Here is a 26,044-nt window from a genome sequence, read left to right as displayed (position 1 = left end):
CATCCACCTCTCGCGCTCGAGCAGAAGGCTGGAACTCCCCCTCTGCAGGCGTTGATGTCGGCGGGAGCGGCATTTCGGCAGCAGGAGCGGCGTTTTGGCGGGAACCGCGCCCCGACCAGCCCTCGAGTTGGCGGGAACCGCGCCCCGACCAGCCCTCGAGTTGGCGGGAACCGCGCCCCGACCAGCCCTCGAGTTGGCGGGAGCGGCGTTTTGGCGGGAACCGCGCCCCGACCAGCCCTCGAGTTGGCGGGAGCGGCGTTTTGGCGGGAACCGCGCCACGATCAGCCACCTAGTTGGCGGCCCCACCGCGTGGCCCGCATGGCTGGGCCTCCCCCCGCCAGCCCCCGCAGAGACGACGGTGTCCTCTCCCCGCGGCTCCATCGCTCCGTTCCCGATGGCGGCGAAGCAGCGGTGCGATGACAGTCCCGCCGCTCCGCGTGCAGCGCCATCTCTCTCCCTCTGTCACCGGGGCTGCCATCCCCGGGGCTGTCCGAAGGATGGTCGTCACACCATCCCCGTCGTACGAAGGCGTCCAGATGAGTTTTGTCTTTGTTTTTCGTGTGCCCATTTTACTTCCCTAGGATAACACCTAGCAATATTTATATTTCCACAACTTCTGACGCCAAATGTAGTAGGTTCAAATTAGGTGCACACACACGCAACTAGGAGGCAACACTATTTATTAAACGGTAAATAATATAACACTCTACATGAGGTGGTGACCACCTTCCTCAACTCACTAACACTCTGGAACACGACACAGACTGGACCAGGCAGGCAACGGCCTGCCTGGCCCAGGACGACAACTCGGGACTTGACGACCGAAGATGTCTTCACCTTGGAGTACAGTACAACAGCAGCCTCGCTCTGCGTTCACACCACGCTTATATTTGGTTTGGCGTGGCTGGCTCCGCCCCGGCGTGGCTGGCTCTCTTCAGGCCACGCCTCCCTTCCCAGGACACGCCTCACTTCCCCCACCTCTGGGAGGGTCCGGATCCCTCCACCACGCGACCCCCCAGGCACCCCCTTGGGGCCCCCAGCCTTCGTACGGGCCGACACAGTAGTGACCTTTCTCTGTCACTACAAATGTATAAAGTTGCCCAATTTGGGAGGGGGGCATTGGCCCCTCCACCCCCCGCAAAATCCGCCCATGGGTCTAACCATCTACACTGCTGGGTGGACAGAGGTGGGGGGGGCGGGGGGGATTTTATAAACTTGCACCATAGTTTCACCTAGCGTGATAGGAGGAGATATGGAGCGCCTTTAAGTTCTAAAACAAACTCACAACACATGACCTGAAATGTCAGACATCATGTTGAGCAACATGTGGTGTTAAACCACAAAAAACGCATTGAGGAGCTAATGTTCGTTTTTTTTTACTGCGGTTCTATGCCAAATGTGGGTTCTGCCACGGAAATGTGGAATTTACACTTCTGACTCGCAGCACCCAATGAAAAATGACTAATGACCAGGGAGAACATTTGCTTCTTAAATAAATAACGTTCACAAACAATAGAAATGAACACATCTAATTTCCCACATCAGTGAGTTAGTCAATGAAGCTGCAATGGTCTATTCGGTATTGGAAACCGTTCCGTTTACCAATGATTTGTCCTTGGAGCCAAATTGTGTGGAAATTGGTTTGTGCAAGATGTTAAGGGCAGGTGCAATAGAAGTCAATTTAATCATAAGGAAAGTGCACGATGTATGTTATAACTTGTTGGCATATGATACCTTTTAGCAGCGACGTTTCAAGTTTTGCTTCAGGAATATATGACCATCTGCTGATTAATTATAATCTGCTGTAAATCTTCAAATTACAATACAAAAGGTCATTAGCATAAGCTCATACATCCTTGCCAGAGCAGCTAATTATTGGGTCTGGTACATTCAACTTTGGATATTGGATCATGGACTCGTTTACATTTGGGATCAACAGCCTTTTTTCTCCAGCTGTCACATTGTGTGTGCACACAATTAACAAAACCCATATTGAGAAGCAATTTAGTATTCAGATTACTTTCTAAATAGGAACCAATGCAGAGGTAAGAATTGTCAAGGTCTGTGGCAGAGAGAGAGAAGGACAGGAATGCTGTATTTAAGCAGAGCTCGTGGTATTGGGCCATGTGCCACTGTTGGCAGACAACTTAACTCAGAATCCATCCAGGGTGATAAAATGAGAATTGCCTTGTGGGAAGTTACCTCGTGCTCATTCAATAGATAAACTGGCCCCAACATGGAACTGTGGAAATTCCCACCGTAAGCTCAGGGCAGCCATTGCTGTTGAACAATTCCTCAAATGCTTACTCTTTGGTTCTTTCGGTAAAGTCACGTAGGTAGAAAATAAAACAAAATAATATATCACGACGTTTTGATCGCAACACAAGCGGTCGTCCTCGGCGGAAAAAATAATCCAGCAGTGGAACTTCTGAACCCTCAAATGCTTGTTTGGGCATTGAGAAATGCTGCCTTTTGATGTTGGGAAGTGTGTTAGATTTAATATTACCACGGCAATATATTTGCAATTAACTTCGAGAGCTTCACAACTTGGAATAACTAAATTCACTGTACACCATAAACGCATGATACAGTTATTTTCACCTCAGGTGAAAGACAGCTTAAACCCAGGACCTTAGTACTGCTAACTCAGTAACTCTGATAGAAGCAACGATCTTATGAACCAACAATCCGTCTCAAGCTCAGAATGTATAAACATGTGCATGCATATCTAACACACTCATTTTCTGATATAACAGTTACCATTTTAAAGAAGAGTGAGATAATGCATAAAGGAATTGCTTAGATGCTATCGAATGTACTGCACAGACATGCCCACGTTGCAGGTGTCGTTGTGTGTTGTAAATAGCAGTGGTTATTATCTGTTTACGGGAGAGGGATATATGATGATATACAAGACAGTGGTAGCTGTTGTTACCCATTAAATAACAAATGGGGGGAGAGGGGGGCGCTGTTATATGCTAAGTTTAGAATGTGCATTCATTTTGCACCCAAAGCGTCACCTTTGCAAAGTCTGCGAGCCACTGCCGATCGCAAATGGATTGAGGCCAGTCCGGAGAGCCCACAACGCCTTCATTTTCACGTGCCAATTGCATTTGGATCAACCAGCGATTGTAGCCAGCAAAGGCAATGCACGTGCAGCACGTGCACTCCGAATATGCTAAATAACTGCAGACAACAATCGTGTGTATGGCATTTGAGAATGCTCCAGTGGAGTTTTATGACAAAATTTATTCGTAAAAATTGTATGCAGCTCAAACATTTTTTTCCAAACCTTCCGGATGCTTTAGGGATTCTCGTCAGATGCGCTATCGAGATTGATGGATGTTTAATAATTCAGCTGGATGAAAACATCCTTCTCACTGCCCCGGCGCCGCTCTTAGTGCACGACTCTGCCTGACATTTAATTTGGGCTCAGACACCGCGGATTTAAACCAATCGGCATAATTTATCGGAGGGCTTCGGCAAATGGACAACAAAAACACTGGCCTGAAGGCACAAGTGGCAACCACAGGCTCACAGCTTGCATGCGATCAGTTCTCTCTGTCAAGTCACACCAGCTCACAATAATGAGCCTCGCACATAACAAAGGCAGACATCTTTCGTAACACAAAAGACTATTGACAAAGATCTCTCAATTAGTCCTCTGGGACTTTAGAGGATGGTGCCACGAGCGGACTTCTCTTGTGGCTTGCATAGCACACGAGGTGGATGGAGGTGTTGGCAGCACCTCACCTAGCACACCTTGCGCCGAATGTTGGCACACCTCACGGTATACTCGTTTATGGCTGAGCTGATCTAGGAGAGGCATAGGGGTAGGTTCGGATATCAAGTTTCCACAGTGGTAATCCATGGCCAGGAAACAAAAGCAATTCAACAAGATCAAAGACAATGATCCTCCGTATACCCTTAAAAGGCTGTTAGGGCAAGTGCTGTTAGAGAGCACCTGTGAAGGTCGGCACGGCACACAAGAGGGTGGGTGGTCAGCTCCATGCCCGGCCGCCTTTGTTTCCCCAGTGGCGATGTTTACATATCGTACCAAATACGCATTTGAGGCTTAGTCGACCTAGCGAAGGCCAATTCAAATAATTGTTACTGGTGTTTGCCGTGAGCAGGAATCGAGCTCGGATTACCGGGTTCGTAGCGCAGTGGGCTAACCGCAACACTACATAGCCTCGCGCACACACACAAATACCTCCACTAAATTCCATCACACAATGCTGCATTTGATCATTTATAAATGGCAAAGAAATCAATGGAGTAAAACAAAAAATACTGCCCACTGAATTAAATGTGGGTAGAAATGTGGTCACAAAATGTGGTTTCACCTCATGTGCCTAAATAATACTTCGCTTTTTGAATCTTTACTTTGCTGTTTTCATTTTACATAGAAATTTAGTAAAGTTAGTCAATGTCTGTTCATGTAACTCTCCAAAGTGACCAAGCATGATGGTCCGTAAATATAATTATCAATATAATAAAATTCACTCCAGGGCAACCCAACAGTCATGTCATCAAACTTTTACACAGTGAGCCTGCCAGAGATGTATAGACATTGATGAAAAACACATTAACAAATTAAACATTCATGCAGTGTGGTCAATGGACTGCAGAGAAGACCCAATACAATGGTTGCAGACAAAGCTGCACATCTAACAAGCCCCCTGGAGGTTCATTTTTGTGATATGGTTCCATTAAGACATCATCATAAATAGCCCAAGAATATCACTGGTGTTACTCTGAGGTGGACAACCACAGGCACAAGCTAAGCGCATTAAGACCACAAATAAATACAATGCAGTAGACTTCCACGATAGCTAACCACACGCCCTGTAGTGTGTTTAGGATGCTGTGTGTGTCTATGCAGGGCTCAGGGCACCAGTGCCAGGTTCAGAATGGTAATCAACCGAGTTGAGATATTGGGTTGAGTGCTGCTTAGTCAGAAACTACGAACAGGTTCTCACATCTACATCTGACACCCACGTGTTATGTCCCTTAGCCACTAAATTATGACTTGCCATTCAGGAGTATTTATATTGATATGGCACATTGTTTTGAAATTGCACTAAACTTATCCGTAAATTCGATTTTGACGTAATAATTACAATTTGAGACCTTGCCAGGGTACACTTTGGCATATTTTTTCATATTTATTATAGCCATTAATACTTATGCAATTCACATTTGATTTTCGAACTATAGAAGGCACGGAAAAGTGAATTGTGGAATGGCACATGCGCTGTGGTTTTTGAATACTGCAGTAAATGAGGAACCTATCCCAGACAGCCTGCACACATCCATCTGATGCATTATCTCGAAACCGAGAATAAGCAATGCACGGTGCTTAAACAGTGGTGTCGTTACGTTTGCAGCACTGCCATAGTCAACCCTTTAGGGAGGGTTTCTGAAAGTTTCTCCACCTCGGAGATATTCATTCGGATAGGGCAGAATAATTACTACACTTGATTTGCTGTGCAGGAAATCCATACAAAATGGTATTTTTCTCCAAAAACTTGTAGCTACAGTGCCACTTAAATTGTGTGCAATATGCTAACTTTGTATTTCTTTGTGTAGTTCAACAAAATAAATATATACACACAACTAATTCAGCATTTAATGTTATATATGTAATGTAGTAACTCGGCGGGAGACGACTTCACGGGTAACACACTCTTTATTTTATCAAACTTGGTTACAGGTGACTAACACCTACTTTATATCTCGGGTGACAAACACCCACTTAGCTGCTTGGCGACTAACGCCCACTGAGCTACTCGGATGACCCACATCCACTTAGTACTCGGGTGACAAACACCCACTTAGCTACTTGGCGACTAACGCCCACTGAGCTACTCGGATGACCAACATCCACTTAGCTACTCGGCGACTAACGCCACTGGGCTACTCGGATGACCAACATCCACTTAGTACTCGGGTGACAACCACCCACTTAGCTACTTGGCGACTAACGCCCACTGAGCTACTCGGATGACCAACATCCACTTAGCTACTCGGCGACTAACGCCACTGAGCTACTCGGATGACCAACATCCACTTAGCTACTCGGCGACTAACGCCACTGAGCTACTCGGATGACCAACATCCACTTAGCTACTCGGCGACTAACGCCACTGAGCTACTCGGATGACCAACATCCACTTAGCTACTCGGTGACTAAGTCTTCAGCTCCGTCTTCGGGTCTTCAACTGGGTAACTCTCCCCGAGTGCTCTCGCGCGTCCCCCTTTATACCCCACCTGCGGACGTCGCTGCGAGCACCCACTTATTCGACCAATCGCCGGGCGCTGGCTACGATCCTCTTTTCCCACATCTCATCGTGCCTCACCACTCACGCCGCGCCGCCCCGTCATCTGTCACTCCCGGCGCGCGCGTCCACACCACGCCCACAACGCGTGCCCAACCCCGCACCCCGCGCCGCCCCGTGATCCATCACTGTCACAGTCGGCGCACGTCAATACCACCACTACATCACCCCCTACCACATAGCTCGCAGCCGACCCGGCTGCTATAAAAATATACAAACCGCCCTGTGTGCCCCGTAACACAACACAACAACAAGAACAACAACTAACGTAACAACACAACACGACGCGAACACTACCATCAGCAACCATCAACCAATGCCACCGCGACAATAGAACAATATATACAAACCGGCGAGTGACAATAGCAATGTGTATGCAGAAAGGAAAATAAATAGACAAAAATTTTTTTTTTTCTTTCGACTCGTGCGGTGTCCCCTTCTTTCCGAGCGTCCCTACAACGGGACAATACCCCGGCAGAGAGGAACACCGGGCGAGCTCGGTGTAGAGAAAAAACGTCTTCATGAAAATTGTCGAGCCCTAGCCCGAGTCCGCCTTGCCGGTCCGTCGTACGGCACCAGACGCGGTTGAACGTCCGGTGGTGCCGGCGGTTCAGAAAGACATCGGCCAGGCACCGAGGACCCGTGCGTGCCGCGGGGTTCAGGCTCCCGACGGTCAGCAGCCGTCAAGCCCGAGGCACCTGGGGGTGGGTCAGGTGGAAACACGTGAGGAGCAGCCTGCGACACCTCCCTCCCCGAGTCGACGGTCACATCACACGCCCGGTCGTTACGGCACAGAACGGGGTCACACGGTGCCGCATAGGGCTTCAGTCGGGAGGGGTGCACATACCAACGGCGTTTCCCCCATTTTATCTGTATACTCTGGGGTCGTGCAACCCGCACAATTTCCACCGGTCCCCTCCAAGGTCTCAACAACTTGGGGGACGTAGCCAACGGTGCATGTGGACAATGCAGCCAGGCCTTATCGCCTGGTTTCCAATCATGCGTATGCACCCTCCGCTCATGCAATCTCTCGTTCGCAATTTGCCGCGACCGCGAATTCAACCTCGCCGCCTCCCGTGCTTCAGTCAATTTTGCGATATTAAATTTGATGTGGTCTGCCAATTTACATTTTGCACGTGGCTGGGAAATCCCCAGTTGGACGTCCATGGCCGGATCGGCCTCCCGCCCATACATAAGAAAAAATGGGGAAAACCCCGTCGCCGCATGAGGGGCCATTCGATAGGCCGCGAGTACCCCCGGCACCTGTAAGTCCCAATCAACCTGATCGTCGCAGACCTGTTGGCACAACATAGACGTAATCGTCCTGTTCAGACGCTCAACCATCCCGTCAGTCTGCGGGTGGTAGGGGGAAGTACGCACTTCCATTGTACCCAACAGGTCGCACACCTCGCGCAACAAACTGCTCGAAAAATTATTTCCTTGATCCGTCAGCAAGCGTTCGGGGGCGCCCTTGTCCAAAACATAACCCTGGACGAAGGCGTCCGCCACCGCTGCAGCCGACTGGTTGGCGAGTGGCCATGCCATGGGCCATCGGGTGAAGTATTCTACGCCAACCAGCAGGAACCTATTTCCCCTCGGTGTAGCAGGAAAGGGCCCCAAGATGTCCAACGCAACCAATTCGTTTGTGCGCGAAACTTGAATGGATTTCAGCGGTGGATTAGCTGCCAATGGTGGCGGTTTTCTTTCGGCGCACCCTACGCATCCCTTAAGAATGTTCGCCACGTCGTTACCCATCCCCGGCCAATAATAGTCTCGCTGGATTAGGGCGAGCGTTTTTTGAAAACCCAGATGCATGAGCCGTTCATGAGCTGCCCGAACGACCTTACCCCGCATAGCAACAGGCACAACGAGCACGTGACCCCGGGACATGTTGTCCCACTTCATCAAAAGGCCCTGTCTGCACACCCAGGAACCGACCCGCGCATCCCCTACCTCGGGAGCGCCAACTTTTCGACGTAGCGTAAGTAGGGAGCTGTCGGACATTTGGAGACGGCCCCACTCAATGAGGGGCAATGACAACAGCGAATCCCTCCCCGTGGGAGCGTCGACTCCCAATTGCACTTTGGACAAGTTAGCAGAACCGGCACACAACGAGTCCAACCACTCTGTCCCCTCATCACTTGGAGGATGCGACTCGACAGTGAAATCCGCTTGAGACACGAGCCGTTCCTCAACGGGTAGCGGCGCGGCATGAGCCAGCACCGTTCCCTGCGCAATTTCGGCCGGCCGCGACCCCGTATTCAGGACCCTTACGAACGGCTCACTGTCCCCTCTCACCATGGTTTGAGCAACCGCTAAGTCGAGGCCCCTTCTGGCCCTGTTAGACGGCCCCAACGGCCCCCCCTGTGCCACCGCGCCCACCTCGAGTGGCTTCCTCAACCGACGGGGTACCAACATTTTCGATCCCGGGGGCACCCTTACAGTCTGAGTTGCCAGCGCCTGCACCGTCGCACAAACCGTGCGTATTTTGGTAGGGCTCGTCAAGAACGCAAGCCGCCGACCTGACGGAAGCTCAATGCAGGCCTGATCTATGAGAATTTTGATGGGCATTTTGGACAAAAAGTCCGTACCTAGCAAACAGGGAACGGCCAGCGATGATGATACAAAAATAGGGCCCGCTAATTTAATGTCACCAATGCAAATAGTCGCCCGAATCTGGCCGATGATCCCCAGGGATCCCCCATTCGCCGCATAAAATGGCACGTCTACTGGCAGAAGGGGTCTACTTTGGACGGGAAGAATGTTATAAATAAGGTCCGAGATGATGGTGGCCGACGCACCCGTGTCAACAAGCACCCGGACCTCAACCCCGTCAATGAACCCCGTTACCACGGACGACCCGGCTGACGCAGCCACGATCCTGTGGGCCAATTCGGACCACTCGACTGCTTGCGGGCCGCGTACGGACCCCCCTCGCCGAATTGAACCCCCGGCACCCAGCCGCGAACCCCCCACCGCGAAGCGGCGACCCGAATGTGCCGTGTTTGTGGACCGAACGTGTGAGGTGCCGCGACTTGCCGGGTTTTGTTGGGATGACTTGTGGCCCTGGTCGTCGTCCCGACGTGGTCCTGCGGCGCGCTGACGCGGGGCCCGGCACCCGGCTGCGACGTGACCCCGAAGGCCGCAGTTGTAGCAGACGACGGACGTCGTAGGTTTCGGTTGCTCCAGCTTGCGGGGCGAACGTGTGGGCGAACGACCTCCCGTTCTCCACTCCCCCGGACGCGATGCAGCGAAGGCCTGCTCCTGCACCGCAGCTGGCTGAGGTTCGGCGATCGTGGCAGCCAGTGCCGCGTTCCCCGGCCATTTGCAGACGACCCCCGGCTTGCGTTTGAGGACCTCGTACGCGTGAATGCTCGTGGCGATCGCCAGGGAGCAGATCTCCATCTCGTCTGCCACGTTGATGGGGACCCCCAACTCGTGGGCCAACACCAGCAGCTGCTCCGTCACCATGGCGTCCTTCCCCTCCTTATCCATGCGGGGAAAAGCTGCGTCCGCCAAGGCGAGTAGTGCCGTGCGGTAGGCCAGCGTCGTTTCCCCAGCTACCTTCCGCCGATCGTAGAACTGGTGGCGACACGTGGAGGGCGGCCCGAACACCTTCGCCATCAGGTGTAGTGCGGCCTGGAGCGTAGAGCGGGACGACCTTGCAGCAGATGTGAAGGCTGCAAGCGCGTCGTCGTCAAGCATCGCTGGCAACGCACGCAGGGCAGTGGTGTCGGACCACCCCGACATCTCCTGATGAGCGAGGAACCTTCGTTGGAAGGCTCCCCAGTCGCCCCCATCCGCCTTGAACGCCGACAGCGCGGGCAATCTTTGCTGGAGGACCCGATCGTCGTCGACGTCGGAGAGATTTTCCCGCGCTCCGCTGGAGTTGTGTAAAATGTCGGCTCGGTTGTCAGGCGCAAAATGGAGGGCTCCGGCGCGCGCTGATGACGTGGGCTGCGCTGCGCGGAGGTGTCCGGCCACGTGGCGTCCGTCTTTCCCGCCAATCGGTGGCGGCCCCCCAAAAACGGCGGCAACTTCCAGACTTTTGGCGCGAAGCGCCTTTTGGCGGGAATCCTCCAACGTCGCTTCCTCCACGACCCCCGCAGCCGTTTTTCCGCTCGCCGGAACGGAGATGTCGGCCAAGACAGCGGCGGCGGCGAGTAGCAACTCCGCCAACCGGGAGTGCGCGTCCTGGAGGCTGGTGTCGGAGGCAAGCGGAGCGTCGGCCATCACCGCGAAGTGCTGCATCGGCGGCAACTCCTCGTCCTCTACTCCCGAGGTCGGTGTCCCCGGTACGCCGTCGTCATCCCGACCTCGCTCGTGGGTACGGGTAGTCTTCCTTGTGTCCATACTCCTTGAAGACAGGTTTACTTCTGACGCCAGTTGTAATGTAGTAACTCGGCGGGAGACGACTTCACGGGTAACACACTCTTTATTTTATCAAACTTGGTTACAGGTGACTAACACCTACTTTATATCTCGGGTGACAAACACCCACTTAGCTGCTTGGCGACTAACGCCCACTGAGCTACTCGGATGACCCACATCCACTTAGTACTCGGGTGACAAACACCCACTTAGCTACTTGGCGACTAACGCCCACTGAGCTACTCGGATGACCAACATCCACTTAGCTACTCGGCGACTAACGCCACTGGGCTACTCGGATGACCAACATCCACTTAGTACTCGGGTGACAACCACCCACTTAGCTACTTGGCGACTAACGCCCACTGAGCTACTCGGATGACCAACATCCACTTAGCTACTCGGCGACTAACGCCACTGAGCTACTCGGATGACCAACATCCACTTAGCTACTCGGCGACTAACGCCACTGAGCTACTCGGATGACCAACATCCACTTAGCTACTCGGCGACTAACGCCACTGAGCTACTCGGATGACCAACATCCACTTAGCTACTCGGTGACTAAGTCTTCAGCTCCGTCTTCGGGTCTTCAACTGGGTAACTCTCCCCGAGTGCTCTCGCGCGTCCCCCTTTATACCCCACCTGCGGACGTCGCTGCGAGCACCCACTTATTCGACCAATCGCCGGGCGCTGGCTACGATCCTCTTTTCCCACATCTCATCGTGCCTCACCACTCACGCCGCGCCGCCCCGTCATCTGTCACTCCCGGCGCGCGCGTCCACACCACGCCCACAACGCGTGCCCAACCCCGCACCCCGCGCCGCCCCGTGATCCATCACTGTCACAGTCGGCGCACGTCAATACCACCACTACATATATATGAACACCCAACCTATGGTCCATTGAAAACATTTCAAGGGGCATATGGGTGTTACTCCTACATTGTGGCAGAGTATGCTTCTCGCAGGAATGCTGCTGCAGTGTAGGGTAAGCACAATGGATTCATAATCCAGAGGTCCGATGTCCGAACTCATTAAGAAGGATTTGAAACAATGAGTAAGTTTCTTAACTCACCCCTCCCCGAGCTTCTTGTCCACTCAGCAGTTTAAATGGCTACGCCTGCAATACGTTAATCAGCAGGTCGCGTATGCGGTGGGAAAAAATGGGGGTACTCCCACCTATTCCAAGATGCATCATCAGCATATTAGAGTCGACAAAATACCCTGCGTCCAATGGAGGCCCCTTTCAGCAGCAGAAGATGTCATAGCTGCACCTTTACCAGTCGGAAAATGAGCGGCGGCTCTGCTGTACACATACTAATCTCTGCCACAGGAAGGCAGGATTTCCACCCAATTTCAGCGCCACTAATAGAGAACCACATTGCCCAATTTAGTGTGGGGACACACTAACATTTCCTGCCGTTGCATTGCACTTTTTCAAACAATGATATAGATGCTAAAGCACTGTGAGAGAGAGAAAAAAAACATTCATTTCCTTTGACAGGTATGGTCATGTCAGGTAAATGCGCAGTGGAATCAAGTGCTACGGAGCCATTATAAACCCTGGTTTATGGTGTATCTCGATTAGATACCACCCACTGTAGTAAAAGAGGCAATGGTTTCACCTACCACACCATGACAGCCAAACAGCAACGAAAAAAGAGATTGCACATTCCGACAAAGTGACAGATGAGAAACTAAGTGATTCTTCAACTTTACCATCTATAAATATCCCACACAGCACTGAGGGATTAGTTGGCATGCCAGGATTGCCCTCTGCTTTTGTCTGCCCAGATTGGGCCTGTCAACCTATTCCGCAGGCACCCTTGTAAGTCTGGCCAAAAGCCTACTTCACCAAACAGCCGGACTTTTTGGAGCTGACTCAGTACTCACGAAGGACACTATAGCATTACATTCATCGTGGGGTTTGCCCCAGAGTAGTGGCACAGACTTCAATCTAAGTACCACTGTCTGTGCGTGAGTATCCAGCTAATTAGTGTAGATTGAAAACAATATTAGTCTCTCTCTGCTTGCACGTGCATGACTGAGTGGTGGAAATTCCACATTTCTTTGGCAAGGTACACAGAATGCATTATCAGAAGCCCAAAGTTATAGTCTGGGAAGCTGAGTAGATTTTCAGACACGCCCCTCTTCACCAAACCGTGTGGTGAAGTGTGGTAAACATAACATATAGTGTGATGAATACATTATAAAACCATAATTGTAAGATCTTTTTAGCAATTAATCGGTGACCAGACTGAGCCTGCAAACATTACCCGCCTGGCAACGTGGTTTAACCTGGGGCGTCATGGTGGCGAGATGGTAACTACCTTGCATGGTATACAAGAGGTCGTGTGTTCGATCTCGACCCTAACGCCTGCCATATATTTGGAGTTTGCATGTTCTCTCCAGGATCACGTGGACTTTTCTTTGGTTCCTCCGAGTTTACCTCCACATTTAGAAACATGGTTTTAGAGTATTTGGCTGCTATACATTTCGACGTAATATGAGCTATCATTTGTAGCCAGTTCGCTTCTTAAAAAGAGTTGTATATCTCAGTGGGCCTTACCAGGTAAAATAAAATGAAAATACCTCAACCGGTTCCCCACATTAGAGTTGTTGTGGTATTACCTGGCATGGGCATGATCTGCTTAAGACTCAGATACCTCCATAGTTCAACTAGTTTAATCAATTAATCAGTAATTAATAAATTAACAAAAATACGCATCATGTGATGACGCTTTTAGTAGGAAGAGTGTGGACATGACATAATGGTATTCATGTCACTTCCAGTGAATTCGTATTTTCAGATCGATTTGAAAAAATGGGATCATCCAAAGTGTTGTTGAAATATGATCACAACATTGCAAGATAAAAGGAATCTCCTGTGAATATTCTTTAATTATTTATCTACACTGACATCCACAGTGACACCACGGTTCTAGTTGCCTCTATTCAGAAGGTCACGCAAGTAGTTTAGGGCAGTATGCAGGTGCCATGCAAGATGAATGCAATGGGGGCCCAGCAGTAAGGCAGCGTAATAGTTGCACACGCGTGAAGGTGCAATTGTCCCACACGGGCGGTCTCTGAACTCCTCCTCGAATTTCCCCCTGCGTGGTCCTCCAAATTACAGTGTGCATCGAGCTCCAAAAAAAACCCTTAGTACACATCCTGCCAGAACACCACCACGTAATATCTACCACTCAGTCCCCCCCCCGCAACTCCGATTAGCACAGTTGGCTCCGTATGTTGCAACAGAAGTTTTACATGAATTCACTGGCAGTGGCATCACTTCCATTATGTCATGTCCACACTATTAATACTAAAAGCGTAATCATGTGATGCTGATTTTTTTCTCAATTGATTAATTACTGACTAATTGGTTAAACTAATTGAACTATGTAGGTATCTGAGTGTCTCAATGAGATTATGCCCATGTCAACTTGCATGTGGGGAATCGGTTGAGATATTTTTTTATTTTATTTTACTGGGCAAGGCCGACTGAGCGATACAGCTCTTTTTTTCAGAAGCGACCTGGGCACAAATGATTGCTCAACGAAATTGCTTCTCACATGGTCATTTATAAGCAGCCAACTGCTCTAAATGCGTTGATTCTAAATGTGGGCAAAGTGACACGAAAAACACTGTAACATAAAACACAAGAAGGACAACAACAGTACCACACACAAAATACTCCATCTGAGCCTTCTAAAAAGCTGAGTGCCACTGGCACTCTCTTGCTGTCATAAATGAAACGTTGCTTGCATGTTGGTTGGATAAAGCTAATGTCATGCCCGACAGACATTGTAGTCTTTAAATATACTGCAGCGTTATTGACAAATTTTCCCGACACATTTATGTGTAATATTTAACTGCATGCCACGATTGGAAATTGATTTATGATTCTAATATCAGGCAGCTTCTTACATAATGCGACGACGTTTTTTTTAACATATGACCATTTTAGTTGGTGATATACACAAACATTGAAATTAACACCCAGATAGACATGCTAATTGTCATCATGTGGTTCATAACAATTTCCCCCTCTTGTGATTTGATGAATTATCACGACTTGGGGTCTCATTTGATTCAAGAATGGACAGAGTTTTATGTTGTTGTTACATGGTGGTGCAATGTAGAGCCTCTGGCAGGTGCAAGGATATCGTGAGTTTAGTGATAATGAGCGAGCTCATTTAATTGATCATATTTCAATGATCGCGGCTATAGGCAATGGCCATCCCAATACATTGAAAAAAGATAAAGGCGAAGCCCTGCAATTGCTTGCTCGCACCATATTTCGCAGAAGGGCATCAACTAAACGGAGCTCCAGAGAGCCTAAAATATGTCATTATGAATGTGGTGAGTTTTCGAATTACGCGCTTGAATTACGACCGGCACCGTTTGAATTTGAATGTCTCAAATTTCCTAACGTTCAGGAATTTGAAGTCGATGCACTAGTGCTCTCCCGTCAGCTATGATGTATTTTGGTTAACCACCGCTCATTCACTGTTTCTGATTGCTTAGGATTCCGAGTTATGGTATGCAATTTTGATTTGCTTTTCCGTGCCTTATCTTCAAGGTCCACCTGTGGACGTTCGAGTGAACATTTTCATTAACAGCTTCGGGTCCATCCAGGAAACCACAATGGTGAGTTTCTCACTTCATTTCAATTTGAATTCGAATCCACTTGATTGTGCATTATGGTTAACATTTGGACATGCACGCTAACAACACTCATCACATATATGTTCAAAATGTCTGCCATTGTTTTATGAATTACGACTTCCGTAAGGGTGCTAATATTTTACAAGTGTGTTCGTAATGATCAGCTTTGTCGCATACGTTCCCCTGATGTCTTATTAATTGTCGCGTTATATTTAACAATTGTGAGTTAATCCTGGGGCATGGTGTTCAAATGTGATAATGCCTGTGTAGTGACATCGGCACCATACAGTGACATCGGAGATGTCATCGGAGATGTCACTGTGTGGTGCCGGCCTGAGAGGGCCACGGAAAGCGATGCACTGTCACCGCATACACCCCGTGGGCGGGTGTAGTACCAGCCCTAGCGGGGCTTGGTGTGCGCTGGTATAATGCAAGCACCACGCATAGCATGTGGTGCGGGTCTCCACAGGGGAGAGTGAGAGAGTGTCAGCCCAGGGACAGGGTTGCCCCGGGCCATGGCACTCTGGTTGACCCCGCAGACACGTGATCTGGAGTGTCCACAGAGAGGCCCCCAGGTGGGGGGACTAGGGGGTGATCACGTGTCCGGGGAGAGCTCTCGAGAGGGATCGAGAGGGAGTTGTAAGGCTCTAGAAAGGGGCGGGGCCAAGGGCGGAGCGGCCCCGACCCTATGGGGGGATATAAGACGGGTCCCTGAGAGGGAGCGGGGTTGCTGCATTCTACAAGCTGGAAGCTCTACGTCTCAAGCTGGAAGCTCTACGTCCTATGACGCAACCACATGATCATAGACCTGAGTGAGAGGGTCTGACCCTCCGTAGCTGTAACTTCTCTGTATAGTGTAGCTAGCTGGGTGGTCACCACCCTAGGCTGTATCCAGTAAAGGGGCAGTTACCCCTTTGTGTTATGTGTTACAAATAAATGTGTTGCCTCTAAAAGGAACAACGTCTGCGACTCAGCTGGACCCACTACAACTGGTGTCGGAAGTGGCCAACACGCTAGTTATTCAGCTAGTTGTAGACTATGTCTACGTGTCGCAGACCGAGTACCTGGGCGTTGGATGATGAGGACAAGGACCTCGTGCAGCCTACAGCTCTTGTGGATGCGGGGGAGATTCTGCAAGCAGAGCAGGGCGCAATCCAGGCACTCGATGCTTCGCTGTTGGCGGTAGCGACCCTCGGGGAGGCGCACGATTGCCTCGCGGAGCTCCTCCATGCAGCGACTTCACTTGTCGTGGAGTTTAGCCTCGCGGTCTCGCCGGCGAAGGAGGGTGCGGCGAGGCCGCTCGTGGATGGCGACTCCGCCGCCATTTCATGTTGGGCGGGAAACTCGGTGGTGCAGCCTGCGCATTCGGCTGCCATTTTATCACTGGCGCAATGCGCACAGCCCGCCAAAATTGAAGATGCACCATCGGCGCCGAGGGACGTTCCGGCTCTCCAACGTCGGCCTCCCTTTGTTGAAAATTTTATGGCTACCAGTGGCGACTGGGTGGCCTTCAAGCGACAATTCCTCACGAACACAGGCTTGGTGGGCTGGTCGGAGATGGAGGCGCTGCGGGCGCTACCTGCCACCCTTGAGGACGACACCCTTGCGGCGTTTCTCACCATCTCACCACCGGAGAGATCCACCCTCACAAGCCTTTGACCAGTTGGCGTCCATTTACGAGCCTCCGGCTGACGCGCGCCACAAAGTCGCCAAGTGCGTCCGAGTCCAGCAACTTCTCTATTGGGACAGGGTGCTGATTGACTTGTGCCGTGTCCCACTCGGAGCCAGGGTCATCGGATGAAGCGGAGCCCCTTGCGGCTTGCGCGTCGACTCGGGGTGGTGGTGACTGGGGTGATGGTTGCGCGCGACAGGCGAATGAGAGGCGGCGGCCAAGGTCGTCGTCTCGTTCCAGAGGCGGCCGTGTTACCTGTTACCAGTGCGGACTGCCAGGCCACGTGGCATCGGGCTGCCGCGTCCTACGACGGCGCCTTCTGGCATCACCACCATCCTACGCTTCTCTACACCAAGTTGTGACGCACTCCACACTCGACCCCTGGCCTTACCTCACCCATCTAGGCATGTTTGTTCGCGGCCCGATCACGCGTCGGTCCAGGGAAGTCCTACGCCTGATCAAGAGGTGCGTTAGCTCTGACCGGATCAGTGGTCGGAGCTGACCCATCGAGTGGGGGCTGCTACTGCGGGTTCATCTACCGTGGGTGTTAAACTAAGGATGCTAATCGACACAGGTGCATCGGAATATATAATTTCGGAGCTGATTTTCAACATTTTGCCCCCTAAGTGTCGGATTCTAGACCCTATCGATGCACCGTGTGTCGCCGCTGATGGCGGCTCATTGGGTATTGTCGGTCGGATAACGGCTGAGGTGTGCATCGCTGAGCTTGTCGGGACACATTCTTGTCTCCACGTCCCTGACTGTTCCATGTTTACTTAGAACCGATTTCCTTGGTAGGATGCAATTGGAAATCTGCATTGACCGCGGCTGTTTGGAATTCCCATCTGGACATCGTGTGGCATTTTTACATACAACCGCATACCCGGTTGTATGCGGCCAATGCTACGGTGCAGGTGGTTGTTCCCCTACACTTGAGGAAGCGCTCGATTTGGGTGCTACGGGGTACGGAAGTGTAGCTCAGACGTTGGTGTCCGACGACCAGGAACCTTTTATTCAGGTTCTTCATGCTGGGTCAGACACAAAGGTAATCCAGGAGGGTACGGTGTTGGGTCATGCGTTGCCGGCACGTCCGGAAGGGGGCGTTGTCGGGGATGCGGGTGCTGAGCCTTGCACACGACGATCCCGGGATGGGTGATTGTTGCTTTATCTATCCCTCTTGCCTGGAACCGGTTATCACACCGTGCGAATTCATCTCATCTCCATATCGCTGGGGCCGAGTGTCGAGTGCGACCCGGGGTGTATGCCCACTGCGGTTGGTCCTGTGTTTCAAGAGCGGTGGATCCGTCTACCCGGCCTGCTGCTCTCCGTGAGGAGCCGGGTTCAGTGGAACATTTGGACATTTCCCCCAGGACCTCCAGGGTGAGCGAGCCCACCACCCCTGGGGGCCCGGCATCACGCACTCGCTGAAAGACTCGTTTTTAGTGATTCCCTCGCACACACGCTCCTACGCTGTCAGTTGCTTGTCGCGCTCGTTGTGTCGTGGCGGTCATTGGCTGATCCTGGCCGCCATTGAGCTCGCGAGCGTCGTTACACGGTGAAGGTGGGAGGTGTCATGGTAAGAGGGATCCCGAAGGTTACGCGTTTTTATTACTTGTTGTTGTTGTTATGATGGGGTTGTATTGCTGGTTGTTGTTATGGGTTCGTTTTGTACATTTGTGTATAGTGTAATTTTTGTACAGGTGGGTTGGGGTATTTATTTTTGTTCTGTTAATGTTGAGGCACACTGTGGTTCTTGCATTTTAATTGATTGTTCATTAAAAGGGGGAGTTGGCAGCCGGGACGGCTGAATGCTACAATGGTGGGGGTGATGTCGTGACATCGGGAATGTCACTGTATGGTGCCAGCCTGAGAGGGCCACGGCACGCGATGCACTGTCATCACATTCACCCCGTGGGCGGGTGTAGTACCAGCCCTAGCGGGGCTTGGTGTGTGTTGGTGTTAGCGTGAGCACCACTGATAGCGTGTGGTGTGGGCCCCACAGGGGGGAGTGACAAAGTGTCAGCCCAGGGGCAGGGTTGCCCCGGGACAAGGCACTCTGGTTGACCCCGCAGACACGTGATCTGGAGTGTCCACAGAGAGGCCCCCAGGTGGTGGCGGGACTAGCGGGTGATCACGTGTCCGGGGAGAGTTGGAAGGATTTAGAAGGGGGCAGGGCAAAGGGCAGAGTGGTCCCGACCCGTGGGGGGATATAAGGCGTGTCCCTGAGAGGGACCGGGGTCGCTGCATTCTACAAGCTGGAAGCTCTACGTCTCAAGCTGGAAGCTCTACGTCCTACGAGGCAATCACGTGGTCACAGACCCGAGTGAGAGGGTCCGACCCTCCGTAGCTGTAACTACTCTGTATTGGCTATATCTGGTAAAGGGGCAGTTACCCCTCTGTGTTATGTGTTATAAATAAATGTGTTGCCTCTAAAAGGAACAACGTCTGCGACTCAGTTGGACCCACTACACCTGCAATGTTCCTCCTGGCTGGACTGGAGCCGGGTTGATGGCAATGCCATTGGGTCACCCACCGATCGTTCCTGCAGCAGCACCGCCTGGATGTAATAAGAAGCCCTAGCTGTCAATACAGATCTCTTTCAGCTAGAGGTATGCCTGGTTTGCTTTTAACAGTGCCGAAACTTTATTTTTTGTAAAAGCACAGCCTCAAATGGTATTTCTGTGTCCAGTACATTGTTTTAATGGCCCAATTTTCTTTTTTGGTGGAGATGAAACACATACCCTTGCCATCACACATGTACTCGCATAACAGAATGTGTTTGGCTGAAATCGGCAAACATCAGGTGGTATATTGTGACCTATCGTGACCTTCGGTGCCCCATCGTCATTGCCATGTAATGTAAACTGATCAAATCATATATAACCTTATTGCAACAGCTTTCTCGCTGGCTCAGTAGTTCCACTGCTGTATTTTTTTCCGCCTGAGGTCAACTGCTTGTGTCGCGACCGAGACGTCGTGATTTATTATTGTTTTTTCTACCTACATGACTTTACCGAAAGAACCAAAGAGTATGGATTACTGCAGTAACGAACGCTTCAAATAAAGATTAATTTCAGTTTCAGTTTCATTTATTTTCAGTTTAATTTATTTGGTATAGCCCTGTGAGCCATTCGGCTCTTGAATCGGGTGCAACCGCAGCAAGCAAAAATATATTAACTGCAGCTGAATCAAATTATAACTGTACAATAATAATGTTTCTGGTGCATCGTGGCCTTTGAAGAGATGTGAGCGTTGGGTGTCCATAGGCCCGGAAAGGTTTGGAAACACTGGGCTATAGTATTGTTATTTCCAGCTTATTAATATATAACACTGTGGTTATAGAGGGGCATTAATAATGCAGATGTATCATTAATGGAATAAATTAGTACGAATCCTAAATCTTTTAAATTGCAGACACTATATTTCCAAATCTAATATACATACATTTTATATCTGCATAACAAAAATCATTCACTCGCATATGGTATATCCAGAGAGGACATTTAAAATCAGCGGAGCTTTCAAAATTACCATTTCTAATTACACAATTTTATTCATACTTCTTAGGCTAACGAAGTTAAAATAATAAAATCCAAAATGAGGTGTCCTAGAAAATGAATTGCTGTTTTTATTCGCAACATCCAGAGTAATAACCAATAGTATTGACCAATGGGCGATGGAACTCATATTGTAGCGGTCAATAACTTGTTAGTATAGAGTGATCCACTTGTGTGTTATTAGATTCTAGTCAAAAGCAATCTCACGACGGCTGCATTGTGAGTCTGTGGACGAGGGAGGGCGGTGCGATTCGTGATTTATTGCGTGTAAGATGCCACCCTCCTTGCTCGATCATCTCATGAGCTAGCCTTTGCGATGTCGTTACCTCTAAAACACAACCTCACGGAAGCGAAGGCCACAGAGGGAGAAGACGACGACAAACAAGTACACAACGTGTTTTCTCACGCCATTCTTCTGGACAATAAACATCGAATTAAGAACAACTTTTAAAGTTATGTTTTCAATTCTTTGAAATATTGGTTTTGATTAAATTCATGCGACTTTAGTTCTGTGTCGGTTTTTAGTGGCGCTTTATTTTCAGTCACACGTTTTTATTTGCTGTTATGGGCACGTAATGTCCATTCATGCTTTTATGAAGTACCGCTGTAAGAAGGCTGTCTCGTCTTGAGAACGTGGCTACGTGATATTTTGCTTTGACTGGTGGTTCCCCAAGTGGTGATGGTAGTCATGTGCACACATTCCTGCTCACAGCCAACATTGGTGACGGATATCTGAACTGGTCCTGGGCCTCCAGGATCAGTTCAGATGAGTACTTGGTGCGGTGTGTAAACATCGCGACTAGGGAGACAAAGGTGGACGGGCGTGGTGCTAGCCACCCACCTCCTTGTATGATGTGCTGGCCTTCACCGGTACTGCTCGCTATCAGCACTTGCTTCAAATGCCTGTTAAGGCTATACGGTGGATCTTTGTTTTTAGTAAAGTTGGGGAGGGGGTACTGGAGAGTTATAGCCATGAATGTGTGAAAGTTAACTTTGTTATTGTGTGTGAGTGTTTAAGAGGGAGTAGAGAGCATCCAAAGTTTCATGGAGGTATGTTGAACTTATTTCGCACCGTGCGTAGCCAACCATGCTAATCAGAGGTACACGGGAAGGACAACAAACTAAACACAAAAGGTAGTTCTCAAGAAATTAGTTTTCAATAAATATTTAAAAGTGCATATCTCCAGTGGCTTCCTAATGTCGTAGCCAAATGGGCCTGAGAAGACCAAGGGATGATGTCAGACAGTCAATAACAATGGCAACTCAGAACCTGAACACTTCAGATACACGGTTTACTGAGGAGATAGAAAGATGAAATCAGCTTGTTTGCAGGTGGTTAGTGGTGTATTACAATATGTTCCTAGATAATAATATGGTCTGGAAAGTAAGATTCAACCAAAACTTTGGGATATTTTTGTTGTTTTAAAATCAATGCAGCAGTATGACAAACAGAAGTGTCGAATTACTTGTTTTACAGTCTGAATTAGTGTGTGATATTCACGTAGAGTTTCACAATGAAATTAGATTCAACTTGCCAAGAAAAGGGAATGCAGAGGAAAGCATGTACATGTAAAATACGTTTTGCTCAGTACTGTTCACAATCTTCTTAAAATGTTGGGAAATTAATTGGAGGATGTTCTAGGTTTGCAGGCCAAATATATACGTGTGTGTGTGTGTGTGAGCAAAAAGGCAGTTTCTGCCAATTTCTGACAAAACACTGCCCTCATTTCCCCCCTTTTCACTGCCAATTTGTTTGAAAATGTTGAGAAGATGAGCTTTGGAGCATATGTGAGAATAAGCCAGTTGAGGCATTTGTCCCACATAATGCCAAGAATGGTGAACCTTACACGGAGTGTCATTGTTTTCAAAACGGTCTCCTGCAAATGTGTAGAAGGCACTGTCGCAATTGTGCACTACAATTGAGCGCGCCACATTTGGGTTGGGAAAACGGGGACGAGCCTTTGCTCTTACAAACACAGATCACGTCCCAGCGGTAAGTTAATAATTTTGTTTCATGCAAAAGGGTTAATTCACTTTAAATACTGCATTTCTGGATAGGCCGAGTGACAACTTACATACGTCAGCAACAGACCTTATTTGTCAATGATCAATTACCTGGCCTGCTCATTTAATGTTGGCCACCGTGTTTTGAGCATGCCCCTTTCATTTATGCTCATGAACATTCAATCAAGTGTAATTTATCGCAGATCCGCGTGATTATGGGCGATACAAGTGTTTGAGCATCATGCTTCTTAGAATGTTTATTTATTTAAGAGTAGGGCTGTTTGGTTGTGCCTAAATAAAGTGCAAGGATAGGTGATGGTCTATTCACTGTGAATTTTATAAGCGTAGTCCTTTCACATTGAGACTTTCATTGCTATGATTACGAACAAAAAACAGGGTGAAGAAATATACTTTTGACGAGCCTTAATGCTAATTTTCTCTTCAAAAGTCATGTCCATGTATGGCAATTAGCAATGACAACCTCTCTCTGCACCTACAGAAAGACTACCTTTAAAACTCGTTTTTTTACTTTGCAGCACTACACCAGTGCTGAAATACAGCTCAGATGCCAGAGCAATGGGCTGCCAATTATACAATTGTGAGTTCAATCCCAAGTAAGGTTCAACCAATCATCTAGGATCATGAGCACTATCTGGCGAACACCCCTTGACGGGAAGCCGACAGCTAGTCATGCTTTGTGAGATTTATTCTTGCCTGCAGTGAAATATACACCACTGGATCAAAACCATCAAACATACACGAGCCCCCCTCAATGCCTTTTAAAGTATAAGGGACAATGTAGATGGATGTATTAGGGGGCCACGGTGGCGATATGTTAACTACCTTGCCTGATATACAGGAGGTCGTGGGTTCGATCTCAACTCTGACGCCTCTATATTTGGAATTTGCATATTCTCCCTGTGGTTGCGTGGAATTTTTCTCCGGGTCCTCCAGTTTCTTTTCCTCCACATTTAGAAATATGCGTTTGGAGTATTTGTCTGCTATATATTTCCACATGATAAGCCACTTCGTTGAGCTATCATTTGTGGCCAGGTTGCTTCTGAAAAAGAGCTTTATAGCTCAGTGGGCCTTACTTGGTAAGATAGAAATAGCTTAAAGTTCGTTAGGATGTGCCTCTAACACAGCTCTCTGTTAAGTATGCTACCCTCAACTGCAGTACTCTAAGGTGACCAGAAGATGAAAGTATGGCAAATGGTTCATCCGTAATGTTACCTCATTTTTTTACTTCAGTAGTTGTGCATGTGGAAGGGAAATAAAGTGACATTAGAAAAGGCACGCATCGTCTGAGGCATAAAAACACAATTGCAGATGAGCAAAGCTGCTGCTTTGGGTTTTCCTTCACCCAGCAAATTACAAATATATATTTTTTATTAACTAGCTCCAAGTCACTGGAAAAGGGGCCCACCACCGTATCACTTGTGCCATGTCCTCTTGCCGTGTTGCTCTGAGTGGTCTTCAGTAAAAGTTCCTGGCACAAAAGTCTATACTCAATCCATTCCGTATAACAAGTGGGCAGCATAATGACATTTCAGGCCATGCCTTTGTTCTGTGAGTCCTACAGTGCTGGCGTAGTTGATACAATTCACCCCATTAATTAGATCGTACTGTAAATTAAATCAGTGGCAACACTTGTGCCTCACAGCAATAGCTCCTCGGTTCGAATTCCGATTCGGTTGCCTTTCTGTGTGCAGTTTTCATGTTCTCTCTCCATCTGTTTTGCTTGGTGTTCCACCGAATTATCCCTCCCATTGCAAAAAAAAACACATACCTTGTAACGAGTATTGGTCGTAGAGCCACCGCCACATCAAGGAAAACGAGCAACGGTGGCTGTGTTTGTGAGACATTTAATCTGTTAATGTAAAGACATTTAACCTGTTAATGTAACACCAGAAAGTCGAAAATATCTACGAAACATCACAGCCAGTTATGACTTAACCTGGTTAATAACGTCCTTCCAATGATTGCTCAGTTTGTACCCATCTTCTCGGTTGAAATTGTGTCTGTGTTTATATATCTGGATGGCTTCATGAACGAATTTTTGCTGATAGGCAGTGGGTTTGCAAAGTACCTTCGTCTTGGGAAAAATCAGTTTCGTGTTGCCCACAGTGTTAAAACAATGGTCAGCCATGGCCGAGGTATTGGTCCTGCCGTGTTTCAGATCTGCTTTATGTTTACGAACACGGTCCGAGACATGTCTCTTAGTTTCCCCAATGTAACTACTGCCACAAAGACAGCTTAGTTTGTAGACACCGGGGTATTGCATGTCAGGGATCACATCCTTCACAGATGGGATCAGATCACGAATTGTATGTACTGTGTTGAATCGAACCTGGATCTTGTGTTTGCTCATGGTTTTGGAAATCTTTTTGGTGACCCCTACTATGTATGTCAAGGTGATAGTTTTGATTGGGTCCTCAGATGGTTATTTCCCAACAGTTGGGGTGATAGCTTTACGAATTGTATAGTCTGAATATCTATTCATCTTGAAGGCTTGGTGTATGTGCTCCAGTTAACTCGATAGGTGGTAATGGTCGGAAATACAATGAGCTCTATGGTGTAGAGTTTTGATGAGGGAATTCTTCTGGGTTGGATGGTGGTTGGAGTCAGGTTTTAGGTAGCCATCCGTATGGGTGACTTTCCTGTTGACAGAGTGTCCCATTGAGCCATCTGGTCTCTTTTCGATTAAAACATCCAAGAATGGTAACTGGCCATCCTTTTCCACCTCCATGGTGAATTTGATGGCTGGGTGTATGGAATTGATGTGGTTGAAAAATTGGCCCAGAGCTGGTAAGCCATGTGGTCAGATAACGAACGTGTCATCTACGTATCTCTTACACAATGAAGGACGTAGGGTGGATGCCTGGATGGCATCTGTCTCAAAATTTTCCATGAAAACATAGGCTACAACTGGAGATAATGGATAACCCATTAGGGTACCTTCAACTTGTTTGTAGAATATTCCATTCCAGGTGAAGTAAGTAAGGAAACTAAGCGACATATCTCGGATCGTGTTCGTGAACATAAGGCAGATCTGAAACACAGTAGGACCAATACCTCAGCTGTGGCTGATCATTGCTTTAAAGCTGTGGGCACACACGAAATAGATTTTTCCAAGACGAAGGTATCCTGCAAGCCCACTGGCTATCAACAAAGATTCGTTCAAGAAGCCATTCAGATATTTTAACACAGACACAATTTCAACCGAGAAGATGGATACAAACTACGCAATCATTGGAAAGACGTTATTAACCAGTTTAAGTCATAACTGGCTGTGATGTTTCCATCCTACCTGCCGATGCTAGCAGTTATTTCCGTTTCTCTGAGTTACATACATGCTAAATGTCTCACTAACACAGCCACCATTGCTCCTTTTTTCTCGATGCGGGTTGTCCCTCTCACTAGCACAGC

General features: G+C 48.8%; 1 protein-coding gene across 1 annotated transcript in view; it reads left to right on the top strand.

Moving 5' to 3' along the window:
• GLRB (glycine receptor beta) overlaps positions 1-26,044 on the top strand; it is a 197,276-nt gene that overhangs the window by 39,811 nt on the left and 131,421 nt on the right. Inside the window, exon 4 of the mRNA XM_078600829.1 lies at positions 15,297-15,364. Coding sequence (XP_078456955.1) covers positions 15,297-15,364 — 68 coding nt within the window. The remainder of the gene's footprint in view (positions 1-15,296; positions 15,365-26,044) is intronic.

Source organism: Lampetra planeri, chromosome 15 (assembly GCF_965212315.1).
Source record: "Lampetra planeri chromosome 15, kcLamPlan1.2.h2, whole genome shotgun sequence".
NCBI classification, from domain to species: domain Eukaryota; kingdom Metazoa; phylum Chordata; class Hyperoartia; order Petromyzontiformes; family Petromyzontidae; genus Lampetra; species Lampetra planeri.
The sequence above is the reverse complement of the archived record's forward strand: the minus strand, read 5'-3'. Positions and strand labels throughout refer to the sequence as shown.